Here is a 26,544-nt window from a genome sequence, read left to right on the forward strand (position 1 = left end):
AAAGTGCAAAGGAGAAATTCTTTGCAATACAAATAATTTTATTCTCAGTTCATATATTTTTACCTACAAACTAGATTTTTGATTGCAGTGCACTTTGCTGTCAAAACGTTGCTGCATAAATAAGACAAACGTACCTTCAAAAGTCCATCACGTGACTGGATGCTCAGTGAACCTTGGAGCGTCAGGCCCCCTGGGGTGTGGCCCCCTTCATAGCGCATCCCTGCAGAGTGGAGATACATCCTCCAATAGAAAAGCCTGGAATCATCCCAGTACATCACGCTCCTCCTTCCTCCTCCTCCTCCTCCTCCTCCTCCTCCTCCTCCTCTGTGTGGCACTGATCACCCTTCATACAGAGGCAGCGCTGCCCCGTACCCGCCGCTCCTGTCAGCGTAGCGCCAGGCGGATGTACCGATGGGTCGGATTTCTGTTGACTTTCACATGATGCTGCGGTGCGCTGCGCTGCGCTGCGGGTTGTTTGCCACCGTCCGGCCTCTCCTCGTCATCCTCCCCGGCCGTCTGCGCGCTCGGACTGACTGAAGGTAGACGTGTGTGTGTGTGTGTGTGTGTGTGTGTGTGTGTGTGTGTGTGTGTGACAGCCGGCGTTGAAAGGTCGCTCCGACAACCTCCATCTCCGCCCGAGCGAGAGTCCGACCGGTAAGTTGAGTTCGCGTGCGACGGAGGCGGTTCACCGGCGTCGCGTTGCCCTCACAGAAGATGGGTTTTTAATACAGATTCACACAAAGCACAGACATATTTTTAAAAAAATATGTTTCGCGTGCGTTCATCTGCAGGTTTTAGTTTTGTGACAGAAGCTGAGTAAGATTGAAGAAACTGCCTGTGAACAAAACACGTGACATTTCCACTCGTTTTTTTTTTATTTTTTTGTTGTTGTTGTTGTTGTATTTTTACGTTTTCCACTTACTGTATCTATTTCCGACAGACTAACTTGTTATCGCACGCACATCTCGCGTCACGCGCACGTGGACGAGCAGCGCGTGCGCAGAGGAGCGGTCGTCATTCACGGCCCAGTCATAAATCATCCAACTTTGGGATCTTTCACTTCAAGCTGCGCGTTTTCACCCTCTGAGGCCCTGAGAGATGCAGCAGGGGTTGTTTCTATGAACATTTTTTTCTGAAGTTAAAATACCCAAAGGATTCAATATAACTAAATACACTGAAAAAAATGTGCTTTATTCGGGCTGGATTGATTAATCTGCCCGTTATGTTCTTGATTCACTGATGTTTTTGCCTATAAAATGTCCGAAAATAGTGGAAAACAAGAGCTTCACGTTGCTTCTTATTTGTAAAAAAAACAAACTCAAAGATTTCATGCTTCCTGTAAAAGATGACAAGGAAAAGCTGCAATTTGTCACATTTAAAAAAAAAAAAAATTTTAAATTAGAAAACTTTTGGCATTTTTGTGTGATTAGAATTTTTAATCAAAGACCAAAATGGTTCCTGATTAATTGTCTGTCATCAGACACAGTTTTAGCTCTGGTTGACAGCCCTCATGACTGCTTGTGGCACCAATTAAGGATAATGATAAGCCTGTCTCAGTGCTTCATGCTTTCATTGTGTAAAAGTAGAGTAGAATCACTCCATTTGTCTGTCTCGTGTGCCGTTGTGACTTTTTCATCTTTATTGAACTCTACGATGGTGACTTTGTGTAAAATGTCTGACAGAAAAGAGGAATCGTCTGCACATGCATTCACCATCTCTCACCGTGTAGCCGCCGTCTCAGGCCGCCGGGTCGTATCTGTTTGTGCGACACGTTGAGGTGTGACGTTGTGGGCCGGGTGAGCGGCGCCCGGCTGCCGCAGGAAGGTGCCAAAGCCCAACCCCGTCCTCGTGTGGAATTTGTCGCTCGGTTTCTGAACCGTCCCTCTGAAGCCTTCTTTGTTTGCAAAGCTGCAACCTCGCTGTGTTTGGAGACGTTTGAGAAGCTCAAAACGTCATCGCTGCTCATCCTCATTATGACTAATGAGCCTGTGCAGAGCCACTTTCACACATCAGCCTGTAAATAGATTTCCTTTAATTGAGAGAGAGAGAGAGAGAGAGTTGTTTGAGTGTTTTCAGTCGTCTTATTCTGCGGTGTGAAGGAGTGTCAGTCAGGAAGTTCAGCTCGGATCCGGTGTCGTCGAGGTTTCACTCGTAGGTGTCGTGCGGCCGTCAGGGCCGCAGCTCCAGGTTCCCTGCATGTGGGTCACGTTTCCAATTTGTGTCAGCGGGTGTGGAACCCGACCTCCGAGGAATCTGACAGCACATCTATGAGGTGGCACCACCTGTTGACAGATCCATGCAGGTGATTGAGAGCGGGGACGTTTCCGTAACCGCAAGAGGATCAAAAGAAGAAACTTTACATTTTACATTATCTCGAGTGAAAGTGAGGCCGTGCAGTTGGCTCTGCGCTCCGGTCCCTGTCCTGTGGATCCTGCTGCTGCTCACCCTCTCTGGAGAATGAATCCTTAGAGTGAATTTGATTGACAGTGAGCTGCAGTATCTCCAACATAGAGTCGATTTTTCTCTGGTAACAGCTTGTGCATAATTCTCCCTCCTCCGCTCTCTGCAGCCTCCCCGGTGCCCAGTTTGGGGGGTATAAATAACCATGTGGATGGTGCAAATCTCAGCACTTTGGACCAGGCTTTATTTGATTCTGTTATCTTCTTCATCTCTCCGTGGCAGCTACCGTTGTGTACGGCTTGGTCACTTGGTTGCCAGAGCAGCACAGTTTGTTTCTCTGTGAATGAATGCATCAGCTGCGCAGTCCAGAGAATAATAATTGATGGCTCCTGGACACAAAGTTGGAAAAACAAAACAACAAAGCCAATCAGAGCTTTGTAGGTGTGACTGAGACCAAGCACAGGAGAAATTTCACAATTCTTAATTCTAAATTCGTGTGAGTTATTGACTGCTGAGATTCTGAGCATACACTGTGTATAAAAGTGTTTGTAGCTTCTGGGTCTAAAAAGTGAAGCCAATGCAGAAGTGCATTAAACTGCAATACCACTGAGGGCCACCAGAGGTTGCCTCCAAAATGCCTCTGGCTCCATACACTCCCATTCAACTTATCTCATGAAATACAAAGTCATTACACTTTTTTCCCACAAGTTATTATGGTGTCGTTTGCTAAAGTTACTCTTCCTTACTAGTTTTCTGGCCGTCTGTCTGAAAAGGATTCCATCATTAATCAGATATTAGGCCTTAAAAAGTGATATGTTTGTGGGCGTGTCTGTTTGATTGAAAGGCCTGTAGAGCAGTCAGGTTTCCAGTATAGGTGGGCGGGGCGTACTGTCCTCCAGTTCCCAATCATATGGTGTCAGATCCACTGCTGACTCCTCCCCAGCTCGTCCAAATATGGTCACTTCCGCCTCCAAAATAATAAAGTGGCCACAGCCAAATGCCGAACTCGAGACTTCAAAACAGCAGTTCACAAACCAAAGCGTCATATATATATATATGTATAAACATGATCCAGAAACACCACCGCCTTCTCTGGGCCCGAGCCCAGAAATGTAAGATGAACTGAGGTGAAGTGGAAAACTGTCCTGTCCTGAGATTCTTTTTAGAAATCCTGGACGCAGAGTCCTCGGTGCTAAATGCAATTTTATATTTTAAATTGTATTGTTAGCACTTACATTTTTCATCCTAATTTAACTTATTAAAAAAAATGCCCAATCTGCAATCTTTTTTTATTCTTACTGGTTGAATTCCAGTTTAAATCAGTTGACTCGTGTGTCTTGTTAACCAGACTGCAGCTAAAAGTGAAAGAAAAAAAGACCTGGCGGCCCAGACTGGTGCACAAGGTGTGGATGACGCACGACAAGTGCAACAGTGTGTGAAGCAGAGCCTGGAGCTGTGAGCTCTCTGCTGATAACTTCAGCAACAACACCGGAGGATGTTTCAATCATACAGTATATAGAGTATGTCACACTGGAGTTTCCATAATATTATTTTCTTCACCAAATTGTGCTGATAACACACCTTATTTAATCACATAATTTCCCAAATTATTACTATAATATATATATATATGTATATAGCGGCACCAACAGTATATATATATAAATTATAAATTATTACTTGCTTGACTTACGTCTTCCTGTTAATGTTTCAGCTGGCCAAAGCAAGTAAGTAAGAATGGTAATTTACATCATATATTTAGAAAATTTTTTTTTTAAAAAATAACTATAATTTGGTAAATTATGTGATTAAATGAGGTGTGTTATCAGCACAATTCGGTACGATCATACATGATTACTTTCCACCCTGCTGTTTGGTGCGATTCAAAATAAATGACATTAGCGGCACCAACAGTCAGAGAGACGAGATGTAATCTGTACGTGGGGGCCGTGGATGGATGAACATGAGATGAGGTGTTTGCCTCCAGGGGGTCTGAGCTCACGCGGCAAAGGGAGGCACGTCTTGGTGTGCAGCACTGAGGCCATTCAACATGAATGCTGAGACACGTACAGTGCATAGAGACGGGTCCCTGCAACAAACACTGAGCATCCACAGAAACCCTCTGATACAATCGTAAAGTAAAGCCTGTGGATCAGTGGGTCGCAGCTTGTTTTTAAATGGGTTTGAACAATAGGGATGCTTCAACGGTTTTATTTTTCAGAGATTTTTAAAGTTTAAACACTCCGAAAGAAAGAAAACATTTCTTCAAAACAAACCGTCGCGACACAATGCCCTCCAGAAAAGGGATTTTGTTTTGTAGTGTTTGCGAGCAGCAGTGACGTTACTCATGCCTGAAGCGTTTTGCATGTTCGTCAGCCTCGACTGAAATGGAGGAATGTTTCACTTCAATAGGCAACGAAGTCTGTTTTTGTCTTTCAGGAGCTGCCTCCCTGGTCCTGATGCAAAACTATGACTCAGAGCTCCTGAAGATTTTGCATCTTTGAAAAAAAAATTCTGACCTTCTTGAAGCCCGCTTGATTCCTCAATGGGTTCCCGCAGCCAGGGCTTCTTCCACCATCACCACCACCACCATCGCAGCGCCATGGTGCCCGCTACGGTGCCACGGCTGCTGCCCGACAGCGGCAGCCTGCTGGGAGGCATCGCTCAAATCACCCCCAACCTGTTTCTCAGCAGAGGGAACGTGGCATCCAACCGCAGCCTGCTGCTGTCCAAAGGCATCACCTGCGTGGTCAACGCCACCATCGAGCTCCCGAACTTCAACTGGCCCCACATGGAGTACGTGAAGGTCCCGCTGGCGGATATGCCCCACTCCCCCATCTCCTTGTACTTCGACAGCGTGGCGGATAAGATCCACAGCGTCGGATGTAAACGAGGGGCGGTGCTGGTGCACTGCGCGGCGGGGGTGAGCCGCTCCGCCTCTCTGTGCCTGGCGTACCTCATGAAGTATCATCGCGTGTCTCTGGCCGAGGCCCACGCCTGGGTCAAAGCCCGCCGTCCCGTCATCAGGCCCAACGGTGGCTTCTGGCGCCAGCTCATAGAGTACGAGAGGAAGCTGTTTGGCAGAAACTCTGTCAAGATGGTGCAGACGCCCTACGGGGTCATACCCGATGTTTACGAGACGGACCGGAGGAGCCTCGCTCCGTACTGGGGCCTGTGAGACTGGCTGTGCGGCAAGAAAAAAAAAAAAAAAAAGACCTTCTGGACTGCAGGTTCAAGCCTGTTCTGGACAGGCGGGGTGAGATGCTTGAGTGTACATGTGTGTGAAGCTTATTTAATGAACTCTGGTGAAGGAGTTTAACCAAACACCGGCCGTCGATGGTGCTGCTCCTCATCCAGCTGGTTGTCTCCATTTCGTCTTTAAAAGTGGCGCAAGGCCACTTCAAGCCCTGAATCCTTTGGACCAGAGGATCAGATGGGACCACAGCGACGTCAGACACCAAAACCAGATGAAACTGTGAGCGTGGGAGTCGGTGACGTCTCCTGGTCTGCCTTTGCAGTTCCAGTGGAGGACGAGCGCCCTGTGGAGGTGTTGGCTGAGCTCGAGACTCTGCAGCTCTGACTGTGATGTGCCTGAAGTCCTTTTCCTGACGTGGTGTCGTGTAGTGGTATTGTGCCAGTTTTGCAGTAGTCTTTAGTGTGAAGAGCAGCAGCATGCTCTTAATTTATGGTAGCATTAAAGGTAAGTGTACATAAAAAAAACAATATATAGGCAAAATATGTTATTGGGATGTACTGATAGTGGGGGGGGGGTGATTATGGTGCACTTTAAGTGCACATTCAGAGATGTTATATCTACCTTTTTCAAGGTGAAAATTGAAAAGATGTAATCTAGAAGTGGAGGTTTAGGAAAAGCTCCTGTGTAACACAGGGTTGACTATTCCGTCATGTGACCACACTATGTTATTGTAGTGCTATTTGATGCTGTATTAAAAAAATATGTGCTGCCTCAAGCCAAGTGGTAGCTCTGTGAAGAATATTTTCTAGAGTTTTTTTCTTGCGTCCATACTCGGGTAAGGTTGCACGAACATTAATACAGCACCAACGACACGTTTTTATTTCAGTCTGTAAACTGGTCTACTTCTGTAGTTTCACGATCTTCTAAAGAGAAATCTCACACGGGGTAAAAAAAAAAACAAATATTTCTTTTGTCTGCTGGCTGAAATTCTTACTTTGCTGCTCGCTCTGTCCGATCTCGAGGAGTGCTGTTTGTAGGGGTGAGACAACCTGCAGAAAATCAGAGTACACGCACTCACCGTGGAAAACAGAACTCGGTAAACAAATACAATGTTTGGAACGGTCTTCCTGTTGCAGTCAGATTTCCTCCTCAAGGAATCCGGTGGACTTTTCTTGCATATTAAATGCATTTTCTTCCTCATTTCCAAATTCTATTTTGAAGTATTTTGAATTCTGCATTGTTTACAATCATGTTTACCAGCTAGCTAGAGTCTCCTCTGCTTTAACTGGTGCAGTGCTGAGCACTGGAGACGAACCAAACAGGGACTCGTGCATACAAAGTTTCCTCAAACAGCTGCAAGAGGTCCAAACCTCAGCGAGGAACCTTTAACTTGCAGTTACTGAGATGTATTTAAGTGACAATGAAAATCTACAAAATGTAAAATTTCCAAAGAAATTGAAGGCGTGGTCGTACACGCCCATGAGTCCCGGTGTTATTCATTATAGACGGAAACATTGAAGAAGTTTCCACATGGTGGCGTTATTGAGGACATTTATTTTTACAGACCGAGGGGAACCCTGGGGCATTCGTTCCACCAAGTGTCATATCATCATCAGCTATTAAATGTATTAAAATATTGGAAAGAAATACAAACACCCCTAGTAGTGACCGAAATGTGATCTGAACAAAAATCGACACGCTAAAAGGTACTTAAATATGACAAAAAACACGTTAGAGAAACATTTAGATTCGCTTATGTCCGTCCGGTCTGCTTACACGGAGCGGGCCGGGTTTGTGACCTGTACTTCAACCAGCCACCAGGGGGCGATGGAGAAATTTTGCACAAATACTTTTCTACGAGATTACAATAAGTGTGATATTACAGTTTTACAAAAGGAATAAATAAAAAATAAATTAAAAAAAATCCAGAATTAATTATTATAGAAGGAGAAATATGTTATTTCATATCCCAAGGCAGTGACATTAAAATGTAAAAATGAAGAGCTCATGTCACTGTTTGGGTTTCAATTTGATATAAAAGAAACATTTAGGACATGTTATTTCAGGCTTTTAGTGTAATCAGTGTGCATTTACTTTCAAAGCATACAAACGTTTTACGTGCTGTTTTTATGAAGTACGAACGGAGACGTCCGTATGTTTTCCTTTTCATCTGAAGAAGTTGCGGCGTTTCCTCCTGCCATGGCCTCTCAATGTTCATTCTGCACAGTCGCTTTCCCCGAGAGATGTCTTCAGATGTCAAAGAAGCTTTCAGTCCTTCATTTTAATTTGCTGTGATTACGGAGCAGCAGGCAGATATTTGATGAGCAGTATTTGTCTTGTGAGGGACCTCTGAAGTGGTGTCCACAATTAATTCCATTACCCCCTAGAGACGAGGTCCGTCTGATGACAGGCCGACCACCGCTCAGATGTTCCAGCGATGGCTACAAATTATACACTGCACACACTATTTCTTCCAGAACAAAAATTAATCTTTTTTGGGGTTTTTTTTTGCTTACCCTTCCCCGCCTCCTGGCTGTGCTAATGTGACTACATGCACGTGGTTTCCAGGCCAAAAAGTCAAGCGTTTGAAAGTAAACACATCCTTCACCAGCAGTTGGATAAAATCATCTACCATTAAGGCAGTCGGCAGAACCATTTGCATCATCCCGAGCGTCGGAGCAGGACAGACTCCGGCGACTCCGGCCGTGCGCAGCAAACAGTGCTGATGAAGTTTCTGGTGAAGACAACCAGACGACAGCAACTCAACAGGAAGATTCTGGTGAGCTGCAACAAACTGCTGAACCAGTTTGAAACCAGAGAACAAACCCTAAAAGTAATTGGTTTATAATTACAGTAATAACAAAAAAAATAAAAAAAATAAATGAACTTCCATGGTCTCCATTATTTCTAACATCAGCAGATATGTCCCAACTAATAAACTCGGAGCTTTCAGAAAAGTCTTAGGTCATGAATACAAGAGACGGCGTTTATATGGACTCTTCTCACAAACACGACCCCATTTGACGAAAGCAATATTGTCATTGCATTGACAATATATTGTAATAACTAACAGGAGTAAATCTTCTATAATTGTAAAATTATAGTGTTTTCATAGTTTTCAAGGCTATTTGTTGTACTTTACATTTGATGTTTGTTTGGCATGAAATATAAAATTAAATGTAAAAATAATGAAGGAATTTGGTATCATCAAAATATAACATATCTATATATATACACGTTGATTATATAGAGAGAGGACGATGCCATATCGACGATGCTCAAATCATCTTGCAGGTTGTTCTGCATTTGTAAAATCCTGGCTGCGATCCAGTGAATATTTCAGCACTAGAACTGGTTTTTTTTGGTGGTTTTTTTATGTCAACACAAAAGCAAATATGAACATCTGCTGGCTGCCATAAATTACTGAATCATGGCTTCTCTGGGCTTTAGATTATACAGCCTTTAATGATTCACTGTAATCAGCACGAGCTACAGCACTACTCACGCATCAGTCGGTTGTAAATCCTGCATTTCCATTTTAACAAGGCCATACACAAGGCCACCATTAATATAAACACGCTGCTTCAATTTCAGGCCCGTCATCCTCGTTATATTCATAATTTGAAAGCCTGATTTAGCCACACAGCAACATATGCTTTTACTATTGGGAGTGAATCAAAGTGTGCATGTTTTAGTCTCAGAGCAGCAGCAAACATTGAGGGCTCGGCCACATGGAGAATGTTGCTTCTGTGGCTGCCAGTGGCACTTGGAAACCTCGATAATAGTCCCGCAGGGCTGATTTAAATGCCGTTAGTGTGTCGTGTAAAGGTAATGAAAATGTCGAATTGAAGCCGTTATATAAAAAAAATCCATAACGGAGTGTAAAAGATGGTGAGAGGAAAAAAAACCCCCAAAAACCAGCTCGCAGGTGAACTGAGTGTCTTCTGAAGCGCAGAAAGAGAATTTGTTTTGTCATGAAACAAGTCATTCTTCCCAGAGCAGCAGCAGTGAGTGCGTTGTCTCTCTGGTATAGCAGTGACCGTATTCTTCAAAGCTTCTGTGTGAACTGATTGATAGAACGGACACTGAAACGGAGGACTGCGAGCCATGAAGCTGTATTCAATTTGCAATGAACATCTCAACGGTCCAAAAAAAAAAAAGAAAAAAGAAAAGACAAATATTTGTATCCAGGTCGTTCACGGGGAAATTGAGGCACCACAAATCGACTCAAGCGTTGCATTTCGCTCCTTTTTCTTTAACTGATGGAGAACCAGAGAGAACGAATGATAAAGGATAACTCTGTTGATATTCTATGCTTTTATTATTGTACATAAATCCAATAAAAATGACAACCCAAGGCTGGTTTGCATCGGTGAACCACTGCAGGTATTGCAGTTTATTTAGAAGTCGGTCTTGCATGCGTCATCCTGCTGCTCTTAACACGAGTAACACATGTGCATTAATCTGCATCTGAAAACTGTCCCCATTAAATGCAAAATTTACTCCTGTTTGATTAACATTTGTTAAATCCCACAGTGCCCAGCTGTTTTAAGAATACAATAATGGCACATTTTCCATTTAAATGATTTCAATAACGTATCCTTTAACATGTAAAAAAAAAAAAAAAAAAAAAGGAAAAATGAATACATATGTCCAACCAACTGTCCCCAATAAATGTCATTTTCATTCAACAGGAAAATTCACATTTGACAGGCACGAACCGTGAATGAGCAAAACAATTCCACTGACAATGTCGATTTTTGTTATATTTTCTGATCGAGTTGTTTATTGGGAAAATCATCTTACAGATCTTTTTAAAATCTCAAACATGTCTTTCAGCCTCAAAAATACAGAATAACCTACCAAGGACAGGGACACTTAATCATCTAGTTTTTTCTTTACTGCCACCAGGATTTCATTTATAAATATATTTTTTTTCTTTTCAAACATGAATCAATAAAAATGTTGTCAAAAGAAAGTAAAGCAGGACTCAACTGTCGTCTCCAGGGTGAAGGCAATCAGCTGCTTTTATTTATAATACCAAAGAACAACCGTCAATGCAGCCCAGTATCAATTCAATCTGTCTCCCAGGGAGATCGTTTCAGCTCAGCACCGCAGACAATAGGTGTGACGATGACAGGAAGGAGACAGACGGGCTGCATTTGAATTATACATCCCTCCTCAGTAATTGATTTCAGCGTTTGTAATTTTCTGTGATCCCGGTGTTCACCGTGAGAGGACAGGAATTCATTTCGTGCGGGAAATAAATTAAGGAACGGCGAGAGATAAAATGGATGTTGGAGAACACACCTGAAGAGTGTGCGAACGATAATGAGACCGGTTTCACGGAGCGCTGAGACATCTCATTTGATTGGCTGAGCTCAGCCACCAGCGATGGCCCGGCAGGCTTGTCGGATGAGATTTTATTCCATTTTGTCGCAAAGTCATGGAAATGAGGCTCTCTGGCCTGAGAGAAAGTACATTATTGAGTAAAATGACAGACGGTAAGATCGCAGCAACATTCATGCATTTGGAAGAGGAAGCATCACAGGAAATGCAGCCAGAGCGAAATTAGAAAGCAACATGAATTAAATGACCATCTTGTCTCAAGGCTGAAATATGTGCGTACTAGAACAGAAATTCAGGATGAATTCTTTCAGAAAAATGTTGCCGATATAGCTTATAACACACAAAAAGTGCATTAATAATAGTTTGACATTTTAGCTAGTATTTATTTTCTTGTGTAATCTGCAATTCATATTTTTAAACGGTTCAAATCCAGAAGAGATACGGATTTAAGTCCCTTCTTATAAGGCGACAGTGAATCTCTGTAGTGTCATCGGTCCGTGTTCTGGTAGTTTGGTCGAATATTTAGTAACCTGTGACACTTTTAAAACTATTAGCACACTCATTTATTTACATCACAGTTGGTGCTGATTACAGTTCTACAGCATGACACTGTAATATACAGAAAATGCTGCTACAGTTTTAGCTCAGAATCACAGTCAACTTCTTCCAGACTTTAAACTCTGCACACCACACCAACACAGAAAAACATAACCGCTAACATTTGTTCCCTTTCAAGTCCCTCACCCCCCCCAAAATACCTATAAAATACCATTTAAATAATCCCGAGAGGTGCTGAAGTTTCCTCCCAGCAGTGCAAAAGACATTCAAAGCAGTTAATTCAACAGAATGCATAAAAAGAGAGGCCGCTGCCTTCCGGCGGAGCAGTGATGGTTCGAATGTTAAAGATTTTCCAAAAGTTATTAAAACCATAACAGCCACAGAGTTTCAACAAACAGAGCCACAAATATAATTCAAGTACAATAGTAGACTTATGATTCAACACGTCTGGGTCAATGGGAAAAAAGTCATGAATAAAATTCAATCAGAAGCAAAGCAACAAGGGACATTAAAAAGTCAAGCTGTTAACAGACAGACGAGTGTTTGTTAATGATATTGCACACCTAATAATTTAAATACAACTCACTGATGAGTGATTATTTAGTAATAGTGACGGACAGTATTTCCTCAGTGATAAACACAGAAATCAAGCAGCATTAGTAATAGATTTAAAGACGGCCTCCACAGCTGACCTATATGATTTATGTGCTTTGTATGGACGAGTACGAGGGTAACAGTAACGCTGTAGATGGTGAATATTTCGAGAAAAGATCAGGTGAACGCAGTCTGAGTGACAACTGGGTTCGACAAACAAGAGATTTCAGGGTCAAATAAATACTGAGGGATCCAGTGACTTTAAACATCGCTCTCTCGCGCGAGACCGGCTGCCCCACCTATCTGATGGCAATTAGCCCGTGCCCCGTTACCATGGCAGCTCAGAGCAGGTCAGGCAGGATGAGGCCTGGGGGTTTGGGCTCCACACAGTTAATCCAGAAGTTGGCACAGCTGGCGTGGTACTGGTGGCCCCCGTACAGCAGCTTGAAGTTGTCCGTCTCCGAGTTGAAAGCCTGATCGGGCGAAAGGGTGAAATATTAGAGACAATAAACCCCTCAAGAGGACACCAAGAGGAGGAAATATACTCGCAGATATGCGGGTATATTTATTTCCTCTTCTCCACCTACAGCATTAGTGGTATCAAGATTTAGTTTACGACGTAAGAATTGATCGTAGTTCATTTCAACCTGCCGTATTTGCTGTTGTCTGTGTTTCTTGTTTGTTTAAATATAAAAATATATATATATATATACTGTACTGTATACACTGTGCATTTTTATATTTAATAGTTTTTTACTGTTATTTTATTGCTTTCCTGTATCTATAAATGCTGCTGTAGCGAAATAAATGTCCCCTTGGGTATTAATAAAGTAACTACCTACCTACCTACCTATTATTGTGGCTCTGTGCTAATTTAGCACCTGTGTTCTTGAGACTCAGGGAAATGAGGAGTCTCCTAAAACAGCCTATATCGAGGGAACAACTGGTGTGAGCAGATGGATATCCAGGTGATTCGGTCAGATGGCGAGTACAGCCCGATGAAGATGCTAAATCCAGTTGGCAATTTCTGTTTCCGACTCAAAAACAAACATTTAATGATTCGTGTAAAAATCCCTTTGGTTTGAAAAGCTGCACAGTAGTTGGATTTCTTTCCCCGCTTCGCGCCGTCCTTTTGTCATTTACGCCAGCGTAAAATTAACCAGAATTACGCTTCGGAGGTAAGAATCACTCCTAAAACAGAGCTGTGATTAATGTGCCTCTTAAAACTAGTTCAAACAATACGGATGAGGTGGAGTCAAAAAAGTGCCGAGTCTGTTCCTGCTGCGCGTTACCAGAGCTCAGTACAGCGATGTTCACCGAGCAGGGCGAGTTAGAACCTCTGAAGAACCAAGTATTCAAAGTTATGTTGCTTGATCAACATCAGCACCGGCGACGCGCATTTTTGTGACCACTACATGTGCTTTTGTGGTTTCGCCATGGACTTGAAACTTGAACAGACAAGCGCACGCGACATTTTTTTGTCAAATTTATGGGGAACAAATAAGGCTGTATATAAAAGTACGTACGCACGAGTCTGGAGGCAACACCTGCTGGGAAAAGTTTCTCATATGTTTAAAAAGACTGCATATAAAAATGACTTAATGGGTACAAATTTCTGTCTACGCAAGTGCGGTGCGCCCCACATAGCAACATGCTGTGAACGCCTCACTTCTCAACCTGACTGACTGGTTGCCAAGAATAAATACATCTAAAGATTGACAGAGATGGTTTGGAAGAAAGCTGCTGTGAAGTTAAAGCGAAGGATCCTCCATGCTGTGACACAGTTACGCTGTTATATGTTCAAATTTGTGGAGGTCTCGGAGTGGTGGAATAAAAATAAAAAAATATATACACAGCGTGACATTTAGAGACCTCAGACAAAGCTACTTTACAAAGCATCTCCTAACAGACAAAATATGCATTAAAGATTCCGTTTTCAGAGCTGTGATTAACACAAGTCAATTGTTTCCTTACAAAACGTAGCTCTAATACAATTAAAAAAAAGATGTAATCTGGACTTCAAGATGACAAAGTTTTAGTCTGAAATCCTAAATAACCTCTTTTGAACACTGAAATGTATCTTCATGCTGATTTATCTCAATCAAGTGACAGAGGCATGAGGACAAGCTCGGCTTTAAGGCTGTATGTCTAATCAGATGAAGCCATGTCTGTAATTCTCATGGGAAATAAAAGGAAAATCGAGAAAAAAAATCTCTGAAAAATGTATGATTTAAAAAAATAAATAAATCGAGACTGATTAGAGGGCGTGATTTACCAGCAGGATTAAACATGAGAGCAGACGAGAAATTGGTCAGGTGAGCTGAGAGTAACCCAACATATCTGCAAGATGGAGCTCCAACAGCTGAACAATTCCCAGTGAAGTTCCTCAGAGAACGTGTGATGTATTTCCATCTCTGCCTGTGGTCCTTTCGAGCCAATACGGCTCACTGCATTTATTCTCTTGGAGACTAAAGGAGAAGAGTTCCCACAGACCAACTGTTGGCTTCATAATATGATTTGATTTTCTGCCTGAATAACGTTTCCCGAACTGTCGCTGCTCAGAAAATGAAACGTGGCCATCTGACCGTCGCACGAGGGCTGCGGTGCACGTTGTCATTTCCACGGGGCCCAGCTGTAACGCTGTGTGTGTGTGTGTGTGTGTGTGTGTGTGTGTGTGTGTGTGTGTGTGTGTGTGTGTGTGTGTGTGTGTGAACTCAGGAGATGCTGATGTGTGTGATGTGCAGTTGAGGAGTTTGCATCCCTGGTGAAATAATGGAGCTGAAGCCGCAGAAAGGAATGAGTCATGTGCAGTGAATCATAGCCTCCCACACAGAAGCAGAGGGGAGCCGCATGCAGAAAAGCAACGGCCGCGCACAAAAAAAAAAAAAAAAAGAAGAAGAAGAAAACAACACAACACACCATTAAGTCAAATACATCTCCACCTGCCTGAGTGCACATTTCTACTTTTGGCATTTTCTCACACGTTCACATTTCTAAAGCAGAGCCATTTCCTTTCAGAGCTCTTTTGTGCCCTGGCCTACTTGTTTCAACAAACCTGCACTCAGGATTGCCGGACCTGAAAACGTTGGCGGGAGAGAGGAGTCCGAATGAAAGGGTGGTCGCACAAAGACTCGCTGTGATACTTCTTCCCTTCACTTCCCCGCTCAAACTCTCGAGCTTTCTCTTCAGACTTCAGCTGCATGTCGGCGAACGGAGGATAATTTCAACTGCCTTTTATTTGAGCCTTTTGGACCGACAGCCACCGGTAACTCTACTCCCGAGAACAAATGTTGTCCAGGCTCCTGAGCTGAAGCTGACGGATAAAACGGAGACTCATTCGCCGGCCCTTTGGAGCTGCGTGGAAATGTTAGCGATTCTACTTGGGCCACTATTTGTTTGGGTCATATGACAATCTGCTTTTCAAATGAGTCAAAAATAAATGAGGCATAATTACCCTTAACTTCCTGTCACTGTCTTTAGTCAATGCCTGTAAGCACAAGAGCAGTCAGAACGGTGAGGCATGTTCAAAGAAACCCCGTTTCAAACACTATAGAGACAAAGTTAATACCTTCAGGGCTCCTGCACACTTTCTATCTCAGAATTCAAGATGTTTTGGCCAGATTGATGTTAAGTATAAATTGCAGATCACAGCAGTTTGTCCACTTTTATCATTTATAGATGAATCTGGCCACCATTACTGAGATGGTAGTTCACTCCTAAACCAGTGTTTGCTCGTTAAGAAATATATCCTGTGGAGACTCATTATTATGTTAAAAATACAGTCATCAAATGTCATTCAAATAAAGGTTATAGTTTAAAAACTTCAAAAAAAAATCTACTCCAGTTTTATCAGAGAGCTTTTATAGGCAGTGATGTTTTCAGCTGCTCCAACAACAAGATGACAGTTTGGTGAATAACAGAAGAGTAAAAGCATCCGTTTCATTAAATCCGTATCTATATCGGCCGAAATCTGTATCGATGTGCAGATTGTCCAAAATAAACTGATTTGGAAACTTTTTTTTTTTTTTTTTTTTTACAGAACAAAACAGAAAATGATACTTGGGATATTTTATAAATTGTTTTATTTTTACTTTTATAATCATTTATAAAATGATTATGAATAATTAATGCAGGGCTCAAACTAAATGAGATATTTGCCTTTCACGATGGCAACTATGTGAGATTAGGCCATGAATGTGATGCGAACTCTTGCCGTGACTTTGTCGGGAGAACAGCAACACTGCAAGTATGACCTGGACCAATCATTGTTCACGTCCGTGTGTGAGTTCCTGTGTCGTCGGGGAGGCTACGGAGGCACTATGTGTCATCCAATTGGTCGACGAGAGGGAACGTGTTGTAGGATCTGTCAAACTATGCAGGTAAAAAAATTTTTTTTTTAAAATTCGGACACGCTCGACTTTGTCCTCGACGCTGCATCTTTTTTTTTTTTTTTTTACTTATGTCGACGTTCATGTTTGTGCCCGGGATAAAGGAACCATCTCTGCTACCACGGTAATGACAGAGGCACCAGATTCGTCTACATTTCATAAGAAAAGCATTCGTTACGGGACAAATCGGCCAGAAACTGCAGATTCACGTTCCTTCTTCTTTACCTTTAAACCTTTTCAGAGAGGCACTTCCTGTATCTGTGTAGGAGCCCTGCTGACGTTGACCATATTAAAGTGTGTTGGGACAGAGATGGGCAGCTTGACAGCAGATCCATAAACTGAAATACTGAAGAGATGAAAAATTCACAGAACAAACTGCTGCTGTCAGAGCTCCACACATCCGACTTGATTATCAATCTGAATCCTGGAGGCTCTCCAGAAACCTGCATTAATATAAATAGCCAGAAATGCTAAATTATTCAACTTTAACTCATTTCCAGTGCTTCTCCCTATAATTGCCTAAATTAGCATCTATCGTTTGGAAGAGGAGCATCATTAGCTAAAAGATATCACTTAAGATGAAACTCGTATCTGCCGCTGCCTTTGAGTGACACAGTGAGAAGAGATGAAGCTGCTGGCAGCCGCCCATCGCTGCCTCCTGACCTGAAGAGGAAACGAAGAGGACTTGGAGTGCAGCGCCCCAGAAACACCGGTCCAACAGGAACGAGGTGAGGCTGACCATAGGGATTTTCACAGAATCATTTTAGAAGACGGATTCAAAGCATGAATTGAACAGGAGCCGCTGAGCTCATCTGTTGTCGAGCATACTTCACGTTTCTTTGTTGCCACATCAACATCTCCGCCGCGCTGTACCTCTGATTGAAAAACAAACCAGCACCTTTTCATTGAAGGACAATGCAACAATCAGTGCTGTCTGGTGGAGCCAGAGCTGCTCTTTCACTTCATTATGCTCAAAGGAGATGCTATTTTCCACTTGGCTTTTATGTATCCTCACCAGTGTGGCTCTGCCAAAAATATAATTAAAAGATGGGTGTATTAATCTCATGCTAGTGGCACAGAGTCAAAAATAAAACTGCATTAATTTCAGGCTGCCTCCCTGCACATGGGAGTGAGAGGTGAGAGAGTATGTGTTGGAGTGTGCAGGTCTATTATTACTCCCTGCTTATGACTTATGTGTAAGCCACATCTGCTGCTTGTTGCCTAGGTGCCTCTCAGTCGGCCGCATCTCGCCTGCTCCATCCATCTGGATGTGGCTGAGCAGCCGAGCGATCGCAGGCAACAATCAACGGCACCATCCTGTCCCCCTTAAAAACGCACAGTCCAGGAGTACCGTTAACGGCCCACGGTGAGGAAAATAACAGCCAACGGAGGCCAGGAGGAAGACGTAGAGTCACTGGACAGTTATTAGAAACACCGGTGGCTGTTAGCAGAGAGGGGCGAGATGAGCCATGTCCCCGAGATGGAGGTGACGGAAGAGAAAATGAAACCCTTCCAAGAGAAAGTAACGACCCCCGTGACCTTGAAGAACCAAACCCAGAGTGGAAAAAAAAAATCACACCCTGAGGTGCCAAAGTGACAACTCACCTCTCTCTCTCACTTATTTCTGGAGCGCACATCGTTATCCTTCCACAACCTCTCGGTCATATTTAAATCTTAAAGAGTGACTGTCCAATCTCAGCTTAGCAACTGTAACCAGGCACAGCAGGCCTATCAAGCTTCGACTTTCTTCTCATCGCGGGGCGTTATTACGACACAGATCTGGCATATTAAAGAGATCGATAGAGTGTGATCTGAAAGAGGAAAGAACTGATTAAATATTTTTAAATAAAGTAAGATGCAAGTTTTATTAAGAATTTAACAGGTAAATCTGCCTGTTTCTATCTGCATTATCTCTCTGCATCCCGATTGAAAACATATTTATTCTCACCCAATTTGTAATTTTATTTTTAACAGTATTAATGACTGCTCATGTTTACACTAAGGTGTTGTATATTATCTTATGTCTTAATTTTTGTTTTAAATAAAACAAATTTTGGCTGGTTTTAATTCAATCCCATGTGTTTTAATTCTGTCTAATGTATGACACGTGCACTCTTTACAAATAAACTGACCTGATTTAAGTGCCCTGTGAGAAGGAAAAACTTGACAGGCCTAGCAGCAGTGCCAAACGTGGGCGGAGCCTAATTTCTATCTGACGCTTTCTGCGTTTTTAATGTTTTGTTGCGTGTCCTAGCAGAAAACGGTTGTTTTTCTGTAAGAGAAGAGCAGTGGAGAGGAGTGAATGCTGTCACTTGGGCGCCCTGCAGGGCTCGTCGGTGAGAGCCCCCCCCCCCCCCCCCCCCCCCCGCCCCCGAGGTCACCAGTGGGAAAGAGAGAAATGAGATTTGGATGACAGTTGACTGTCACATACTCTTTTAAACAGACGTCCAATAGAGCTTTCTTCTTTGTTCTGCAAAATGTTTCAGAGTCAAAGAATTGTCAGTTGTTACCCGCCGTGTTGGACCACATTATTAATGTAAAAATGCATCCACTAACAGTCACTGTGTATGTGCGTGCGTGTGTGTGTGTGTGTGTGTGTGTGTGTGTGTACAAACCTTGCTGCGAGCGTCGACGTTGAGCAGACAAACCCCACAAGCCAACTCCTTTGCATTCTTGATGCCGTGCCTCAGAATACAGGAGGAGAAATCTAGAGAGCTTTCATCAGGCTGCGCACACACACACACACACACACCAAGAAAACCACACAAACACATTTTACATCTTGCTGCAGGCCATTTCTATTCTTATAATAACGGCAGTGACAAGTCTGCTTACAGTAAATATCTCTGAGCATCACCAACTTCTAATTAAGACTTTGCATGACTTTGACGACGGGGACCAAATAAAATGGAAAAAATTAAAAATGCCATTTATATCTTTCTCCTTTTAAAACAAAAATCTGCCTGCATCCTTTAATTAAACAGTTGTTGCATTTTGTTTCTATCGCCTTCCTCGAGGTACCGAGTGAGTTTTATCTTCTAAAAAAACAGTGTTCCTCCTCTGCAGGCTCTGCGAGTGAGGACGGCCCTCCTCCTCTCGCTTTCAGACGCTAGCAGACAGCTGAACAAATAAATCTATAGTCCTTTTCATCCCTGTCAATCCGAACACCGGCCGACAAAAAGACTCCAGCTGCGTCACATGCAAATCAATGCGTCATTGATTTTAACTTAATGGATACACAATACCGGATTCACCTCCACTTCATCATGCTGTTGGCAGAAGTTGTCTAGTGAATTACCCCTCGATGCTCTATTATCACGTGTATTTATGTCGCTGTACTTGAACACGTCGGTGGTAATAACAGGAGGCAGCTGTGTGTTACTTCTGTATCTGTGCTCCGGCTGGTTGAAGTGTCTGAGTGTCTTACAGCGAGCTTGGCCAGCGACATGAAGCCGATGAGGTTGTTCCACACGCGGCTGATGTTCTTCAGCAGCTGCTGCAGCTTCTCGGAGCAAACTGCGGTGGCCTTGATGCCCAGCTCCACACGCCTGGTGACGCGGTACACTTCCACCACACCTGACAGACAAAGCACACGAGCACACGCGTCACAAAAATACACCTTTTGTTGCACTTTTTGCGTTTCATTTTCAAGAGGCGGACTGTGTCGAGTGCCTCACTGTGACATGTTTGCCCCTCGTTAAAAGCAGAGAGAAACAATGAGGGAGCAGGATCTTGTCAGACCAGGCAGAGATAAGCCATCACACCGGACTCGTTGTAATCTCGTCCCCTTCGTGTCCTTCAGAGGGTGTCAGGCCACACACGGGCTCCTCTAGCAGGCTCGCACTTCACCGCTCGTCCTCATTTATCAACGTGTCCAGGCATAGAACGTGATTTATCAATATTTCCTGGTGTGTGTGTGTGTGTGTGTGTGTGTGTGTGTGTGTGTGAGAGTGTGTACATTCTGACCATGTGTCTGCAGACTCCCCCTCATGGAGAAGGTAGTTACGCCGAGACGTACTGTGATTGAAATCATGGAGATGAGGTGAAGAAGGCCGAGGAGACCGTTCTGGGCGACAACGCAGTGATGTTTATTGGCAGCAGCTCGATCGAGGAGAGACGACACAAGGTGTGGTCGTGCCCGGATGCTAAACCTCTCTGTTGGTACTCTCACAAAGGCTCAACTATAAGGAACACATTGGTTATCTTATATTATCTTATTGCTTCTGTATGCTGCTGTAGCGAAAAAAAAATTCCTCTCAGGGATTAATAAAGTAACTACCTAACCTAACCTAACCTTAAGATAAGGATAACAATGTGTCTTTGGCTGAATACTGTCAGATAGAGAGTTAAGACTGGTTGTCTCCAGTGTGGCCATAATCAACACTTATCATGATAGTTAGTTCCTGGGGTCGGGGTGTCTTTTCACCAGAGAATCAGAGGAGTCTCACAGTATGTCAGGTCTAAACAATAGAATATCCTTGACACTTACCAAACACACGCTCACTCCAAACCACTCATCATAATTGTTCATTATAGAAGCACAATTCAGGTTTTATCTCTGAATGTAGAGTGATTTGTCCACTTTTGGCAGTCTAGATGCAAAGCACTTTGCGAACCTCTAAAATATAAAAGGCAATATATAATGACACGCCATTTACAGATTGTTAGAAATAATATAGACAAAGGCATTTGTCAGTCCACGTGAAAAAAGGTAAAAAGGTGCTTTATAATTATAAAACCATTTCCCATGTACAGGCTGCCAGGAACAATGGAGACTATGGCGCACTCTATCTGCGTGGTGTGTGTGTGTGTGTGTGTGTGTGTGTGTGTGTGTGTGTGTGTGTGTGTGTGTGTGTGTGTGTGTGTGTGTGTGTTACCTGTTGCCGCGTGGCATCATCTAGTTTTACAGATGGTCAATAACAAAGAGAAACTTAATGATTCAGTTGTAGGACCTGCAGCTAGCTAGCTAGCTAGCTCTCACACACACACACACACACACACACACACACAACCAAGACGCGGCTGAGCTGCACTTGACGGGTAACGTACACACCAGGCAGGCAGTGTGTTCCAGGCCGAAGGCTGAACTTGCCTCACTGGAGGAAGAAAAGAAACTACCACGACACACAGAGCACATTTTGAAGGAGAGCAGGTGATGAGTGATCTTCCATCAACTCGCATTCGCACATTCTGGAGATGCCAAAATAGAACTTTTAGATTTCATGTACAAGCCTGCAGATCACAATAAAAGTTACCTCAGTAAAGAGGAGAGCTTATAAAGTCCATACTCATGCACACACTCGTTTCGCTGCTGTCTAGGCTGATTGGTATATATACATATATATATATATATATATATATATATATATATATATATTCACGCAGTGATTTTGAGTCAGGTTTGCACTAGGCTAAGACAACAGTAACCGTTGAATAAAATTACATTTTTCAGTTCTGTTAATATGACGAATAGGCGGTACAACTCCAAAATGATGATGGCTGATTAAATAGAAGAGTTTCCTTGTAGTGGTGCTGCCTCCTTTGTGCTTTGTGGCAGGTATCCCCTTCAGGAATGATTCCTGTCAGGGAAGGCTTACCAATTATTAAAGCAATTCGTTTCATATTTAAGGGAAGTGGTTTCCCATACATGTTGGATTTGGGGTGTTTGAATGAGCCACATGAAATACTCCTGATTTATCATTGACGACTGCACAGCTGTGCGTGCAAACACACGAAAAACACGTGATTTTCTTGAGCACACTGACGTCTTTCGACGTCCTTAAATAAATAAATAAGGCCCCTGGTGTGTTTATAGTGGTGTGTGTGCTTCCTCACCCAGCAGGTACTCCATCCCCTGAGCAGACTGGATGACCTCAGTGCAGACGGTCGAGCTGCTGATGCCGTTCAGGGTGTTGTTGGCTTTGGTGATGACCTTCATGTGGAGAGACAGAAGCCGGCGTTACATCCTACACACGGTTTTCGTTCATCGTAATCATCACTAGCGTAGAAACATGCGGCCGGCATTTTGACATACGGCACAATTCTCACGCTTGCCAAGGAGTGTCTGTCTTTTTGACAAGTCCTGATGAAAATGTTGAGAGAAAAAAAATTGGTGCCAAGAGATAACCGCCCACTTTTTCTGGCACTGACACGTCGTGTTGACAGTTTGAATGAGAAAACTCTTGCACACACCCTCACTTTCTGCTGGAATATTCAATTAAATGTCCCCCCCCCCTCCTCCCGCGAGTGTAAAATCACCATGTAGCATGGTCCCAATAAACTTTACAGACAAAAGAAAACCACCAAAACAAAATAAAAAATATCTAGGAGGAATAGAGAAGAATGTAAGCAAACAATAAAAACAGTCAGAGATCAACAACTAAAGTGTTTCCATTCCTTTATGCTGAGTAGACATTGTGGTTATGCAGTGGAAGTGTGGTGAGAGACCAACAACATAAAAACAAGTTACAAAAAAATGGATACTTTAGATAGAATGGATATTCATCTCTGACATCTTGAATATTTAAAGTGCCAAACCAAACAAAACCCAACATTAATAAACATTTCAGCAATAAGCAAGACAGTTTATTGTAATTGTGTGTTGTGCAGCTTTCCCATTTTTTTGGAGACACTTAAAAAACTCCAAATCCTCAAGCTATATTTGCTGGGGGAAAGACATTTTTTTATGGCAAGGCATACGTGATAAGGAAAAAGTCCTTGTTAGAAAACATTTCAGTCCCTTTTGGTTATCTTAATTGTTCAACTCCATTTGTTCAGCCTCTCTCACAATTTAGTCTCGCCATGGGATGAGATTGGACACAAGACAAAACAAATACAAACCTCCAGAGCGCTTTCCAGACACCTCTGCCACTCGTATGCGTAGCGCTCGCTCTCCTGCAACAACACAGCACCAGATTATCTCAAACGAACACAAAGGCAAAACAGAAGCAACAGAGGAACGTTTTTCTACTTTTAATTTTTTTTTGGAGGTGGGGGGGGCTCCTCACCTCCACCTCCCCCGTCAGGTCCCTGTACTTGTCCCTGATGACGGGCAGGGCGGGCTTCTCGCTCAGGGTGTTGGATCGGTCTCTGAAGGGCAGCTCTGGAGCCGGAGACGGCGGCGAACGCCCGATCTCCTTCTCCCCCAGGCTGTGGCTGCGTTTGTGGGAGCCTGAGGAACCGACAGGAGAGAAGATGGAGATGAAGAACCACAAAGACATGTATAAAGCCTTTTGTGTTGTTTTTAGTCAATTCAGCAACTCAAATTAGTGATGGCTTAATTTGAGATATGCACCTGTTTGTTTGCCATTTTTATACTTCCACTCTGTTGTGGCTAATTCCTCCCAGACAGGGACGGCGTGAGTAAATACTTAATGCGTGACAAACAATAATTACGAACAAAACAAGAGGCATAAACACGCAGATATGAATTATTCATTGCGAATAAACAGACGGACAAATTCTGGCAAGATACTACAATAAACAGCCGCAAACACATGCTGAGCCCAGACTATTCCAGTGGGGCTGGCAGTCAGTGCATGCGTGTGCGTGTGCGTGACGGTCATCCAGACAGAGGTATTCAACCCCCAACAGAGACGTGCGCCATCTTACCCACAGCCACTCACACAACCTCGTCATGATCAGATTACTGTTCCACGGGACGAAGAGGAGTTAGTGAAGCACTCCTCTTCACGCAAATGAACTCCAGCACGGGGAGATGAATCTATGTGGCTTTTATCACAGTGAAGGAAAGTGTAATCATTGATCTGTGGGCCACAACACCAGCAAACAGCAGTTAAAAAAAAAAAATGAACAGCCTTTAAGTGGATATGGTTCATTTCTGCTCATGGATTTGTTTGTCGGCTAATCCATCTCAGCAGTCGGTGCCATCGGAGCAGAGCTGTCATCTCAACACTACCATCTAATGTCTGACGGCTTCATTACAGAGCTGGTGGGCCCAGTGTGTGGGGGAGAGGTGGGAGAGGATGGCTCAAGGACCTGGACAGTTGTCACGAGTTTGATCATACACATGTAACCTCGGACATTAAGATCTTATTTTAGAGCTGAAACCATCTTTAATTAAGTGGTTAGTCGGCAACAATACAGATGATTTGTTGAAAAAAAAGATGCACAAAATCAATTATTGGCGGTTTGTCTTATGTGAAGATTTTCTGATTTCTCTGTTTAATATCAGAGCTAATTGAAATCATTTGGATTCAGACAGTTTGTCAGACAAATAAATCAACATGACAGGCATATGTTATGTTATACACGTTTTATAAACGGGTAATTTGGAGCTGCTTATGATGTTTATAATCATTAGATAATAAACATCTGATTATCTTATTGATTAATCGGTTGATAATCTCATAAAATGGTGAAAAACGCCAATCAAATGTTCTCTGAAACTCATGTTATGTCTTCAAATGTTCAAAACCGAAAGACATTCAGTTAACGAGCAGCGAGACAGCAGAACAGAGCAGAATGAGAAAGGCAGGAAAATAAAAACATTTGAGAAGCCGGAAGCACATTTGGAAATAGTTGCAGAGTAACTGCTACGGATTAATCGACGAGTCAGCGCTCACATGTAGTCGGATCAACATGAAGACTCACCTTGAACAGACAAGTCAAACGTTGCCAGCTCGCTCTTGATCATCTCCTCGCTGGACTTGACTTTGGCCTGAGCGCTGGCTTTGAGGAAGTCCGACTTGCCGAACTTCGGCTTGTCGCCCTGGAAGGCGGCGAACTCATCCGAGGCCTCGCTTTGGTTTCCCTCCGAGCCGGCCTCGGCGGTGGCAGCGGGCGAGTCGGACTTCTCGGAAACAGTACTGGCGAAGTCTCCGAAGTCGTCCTCGTCGTCGTGCTCCCCGGGGCCGAAGTCAGCGAAGGCTTCGAACTTGTCATCTGCAGACGAGCCGTCCTCGGCGGCGAAGGAGGCGGTGAACTTGGCTACCGAGCTACTCGTGACGTTCTCGGTGCTGCCGAAGGTCAGATCCTTCCTCTGTGTCGGGACTAAAGAGGGAAGAGAAGCTCCTTCCAAGCCCGGCGGCTTTCTGGTCTCACCGGGCAGACTTTCCTCCCGGTCAGACCAGTCATAACTGGCCAAGGTGCTCAGGCCCGACGTCCCAAAGGGGTCAAATTTCATGTCGTCTCCCTCTGTAATGACAACACAGACATACCGGTGGTTCCCAGGAATAGCACAGACGCTGTCATGATAGGGGGGAGATGAATGAGCCTAGACGGGGACGGGGGACGGGGGGACTGAGACTTCTGCTGGATTATTAGTATGTCGCTTATCTACAGTTCGAGTGATGTCTCTTCTCTTCCAGTGGCAGTCAGGTCTTTTAAGGGTTTTAAAGGGCCAGTTCACCCACATAACAAAACATTTTTCTCACCTCACTCTAGTAATCCCCAGCAGGTAGATAGCCTTTTGTTTTTATTTAATTTTTTTTTTAAAAAAACGTCTGTTTTCATGGTGATCACACAATTTTAAAGAAAATACACAGAAACATTTGGACCGTAGAGTAGAACAGCAGTACGGGAATCTGAAATTTTGCGAGCACACCGACGTACTGTCGTCATCACCTCCGTCTTCCCTGTACTTGAAACCGATTGGTTGCGTCTGATGTCGCCGTGTTTTCAGTTGCGTTGGTGGCGTTTTACGTTTGAAAGGAGAAAAAAAAAAAAAAAAAAAAAAAAATCTATGAACAGATTAATTTTTTTTGCCACTCTACAATTATTCTCATGGCTTTACTACGAGCACTTATTTTCCTCTCAGAAAATAAGACACAAGTTTCAGCATTTTATGTGTTTTTTTTTCCAAGTTGACGTTTTGTTTGCTCATCGGACCAAATTACAACTAAGGCTCATTTGTGCTTCTCTTCTGGCTCTTTTTCTTCCTCTATCGTTTAATGGGTGACGATAGCATGCCTCGCTGTGATTGATCTAAAAGTCCCAAAAAGTACAAATGAACCGAACCATACTGCAGTTTGACCTGGACCGAGACCACCTCCTTCGGTCGGACCAAATCTGTGTCCCTTGCGCTGGATCGTGATCGGA

At 43.4% G+C, this 26,544-nt stretch overlaps 2 protein-coding genes across 5 annotated transcripts in view; one reads left to right on the forward strand and one right to left on the reverse strand.

The window, feature by feature from the left end:
- The first annotated feature begins 334 nt into the window (after positions 1-334).
- Positions 335-10,236, forward strand: dusp14 (dual specificity phosphatase 14). 2 transcript variants are annotated; one of them, XM_069161343.1, is made up of 2 exons: positions 335-539; positions 4,840-10,236. In XM_069161343.1, the coding sequence occupies exon 2, from the start codon at positions 4,946-4,948 to the stop codon at positions 5,576-5,578; it is 633 nt and encodes a 210-aa protein (XP_069017444.1). In that variant the 5' UTR covers positions 335-539; positions 4,840-4,945; the 3' UTR covers positions 5,579-10,236. The 2 variants fall into 2 exon arrangements, with proteins under 2 accessions (XP_069017444.1, XP_069017445.1); XM_069161344.1 differs by lacking the exon at positions 335-539 and adding an exon at positions 552-654.
- Positions 9,903-26,544, reverse strand: part of synrg (synergin, gamma) — a 41,607-nt gene continuing 24,965 nt past the window's right edge. For all 3 annotated transcript variants that reach the window (XM_069161342.1, XM_069161341.1, XM_069161340.1), the window contains 7 exons: positions 25,099-25,641; positions 23,493-23,656; positions 23,326-23,379; positions 22,321-22,417; positions 19,913-20,061; positions 19,101-19,211; positions 9,903-12,570 (listed from right to left, as the gene is read on the reverse strand). In XM_069161342.1, coding sequence (XP_069017443.1) covers positions 12,439-12,570; positions 19,101-19,211; positions 19,913-20,061; positions 22,321-22,417; positions 23,326-23,379; positions 23,493-23,656; positions 25,099-25,641 — 1,250 coding nt within the window. In that variant the 3' untranslated portion in view covers positions 9,903-12,438. The remainder of the gene's footprint in view (positions 12,571-19,100; positions 19,212-19,912; positions 20,062-22,320; positions 22,418-23,325; positions 23,380-23,492; positions 23,657-25,098; positions 25,642-26,544) is intronic.

The sequence above is a fragment of the Embiotoca jacksoni genome, unplaced genomic scaffold (assembly GCF_022577435.1).
Source record: "Embiotoca jacksoni isolate LCO1_2020_lvr unplaced genomic scaffold, fEmbJac1.0.p SCAF_28, whole genome shotgun sequence".
Taxonomy (NCBI): domain Eukaryota; kingdom Metazoa; phylum Chordata; class Actinopteri; family Embiotocidae; genus Embiotoca; species Embiotoca jacksoni.

Coding starts and splice junctions, on each gene's coding strand:
- dusp14 (XM_069161343.1), top strand. CDS start 4,946: ATGGGTTCCCGCAGCCAGGGCTTCTTCCACCATCACCACCACCACCAT.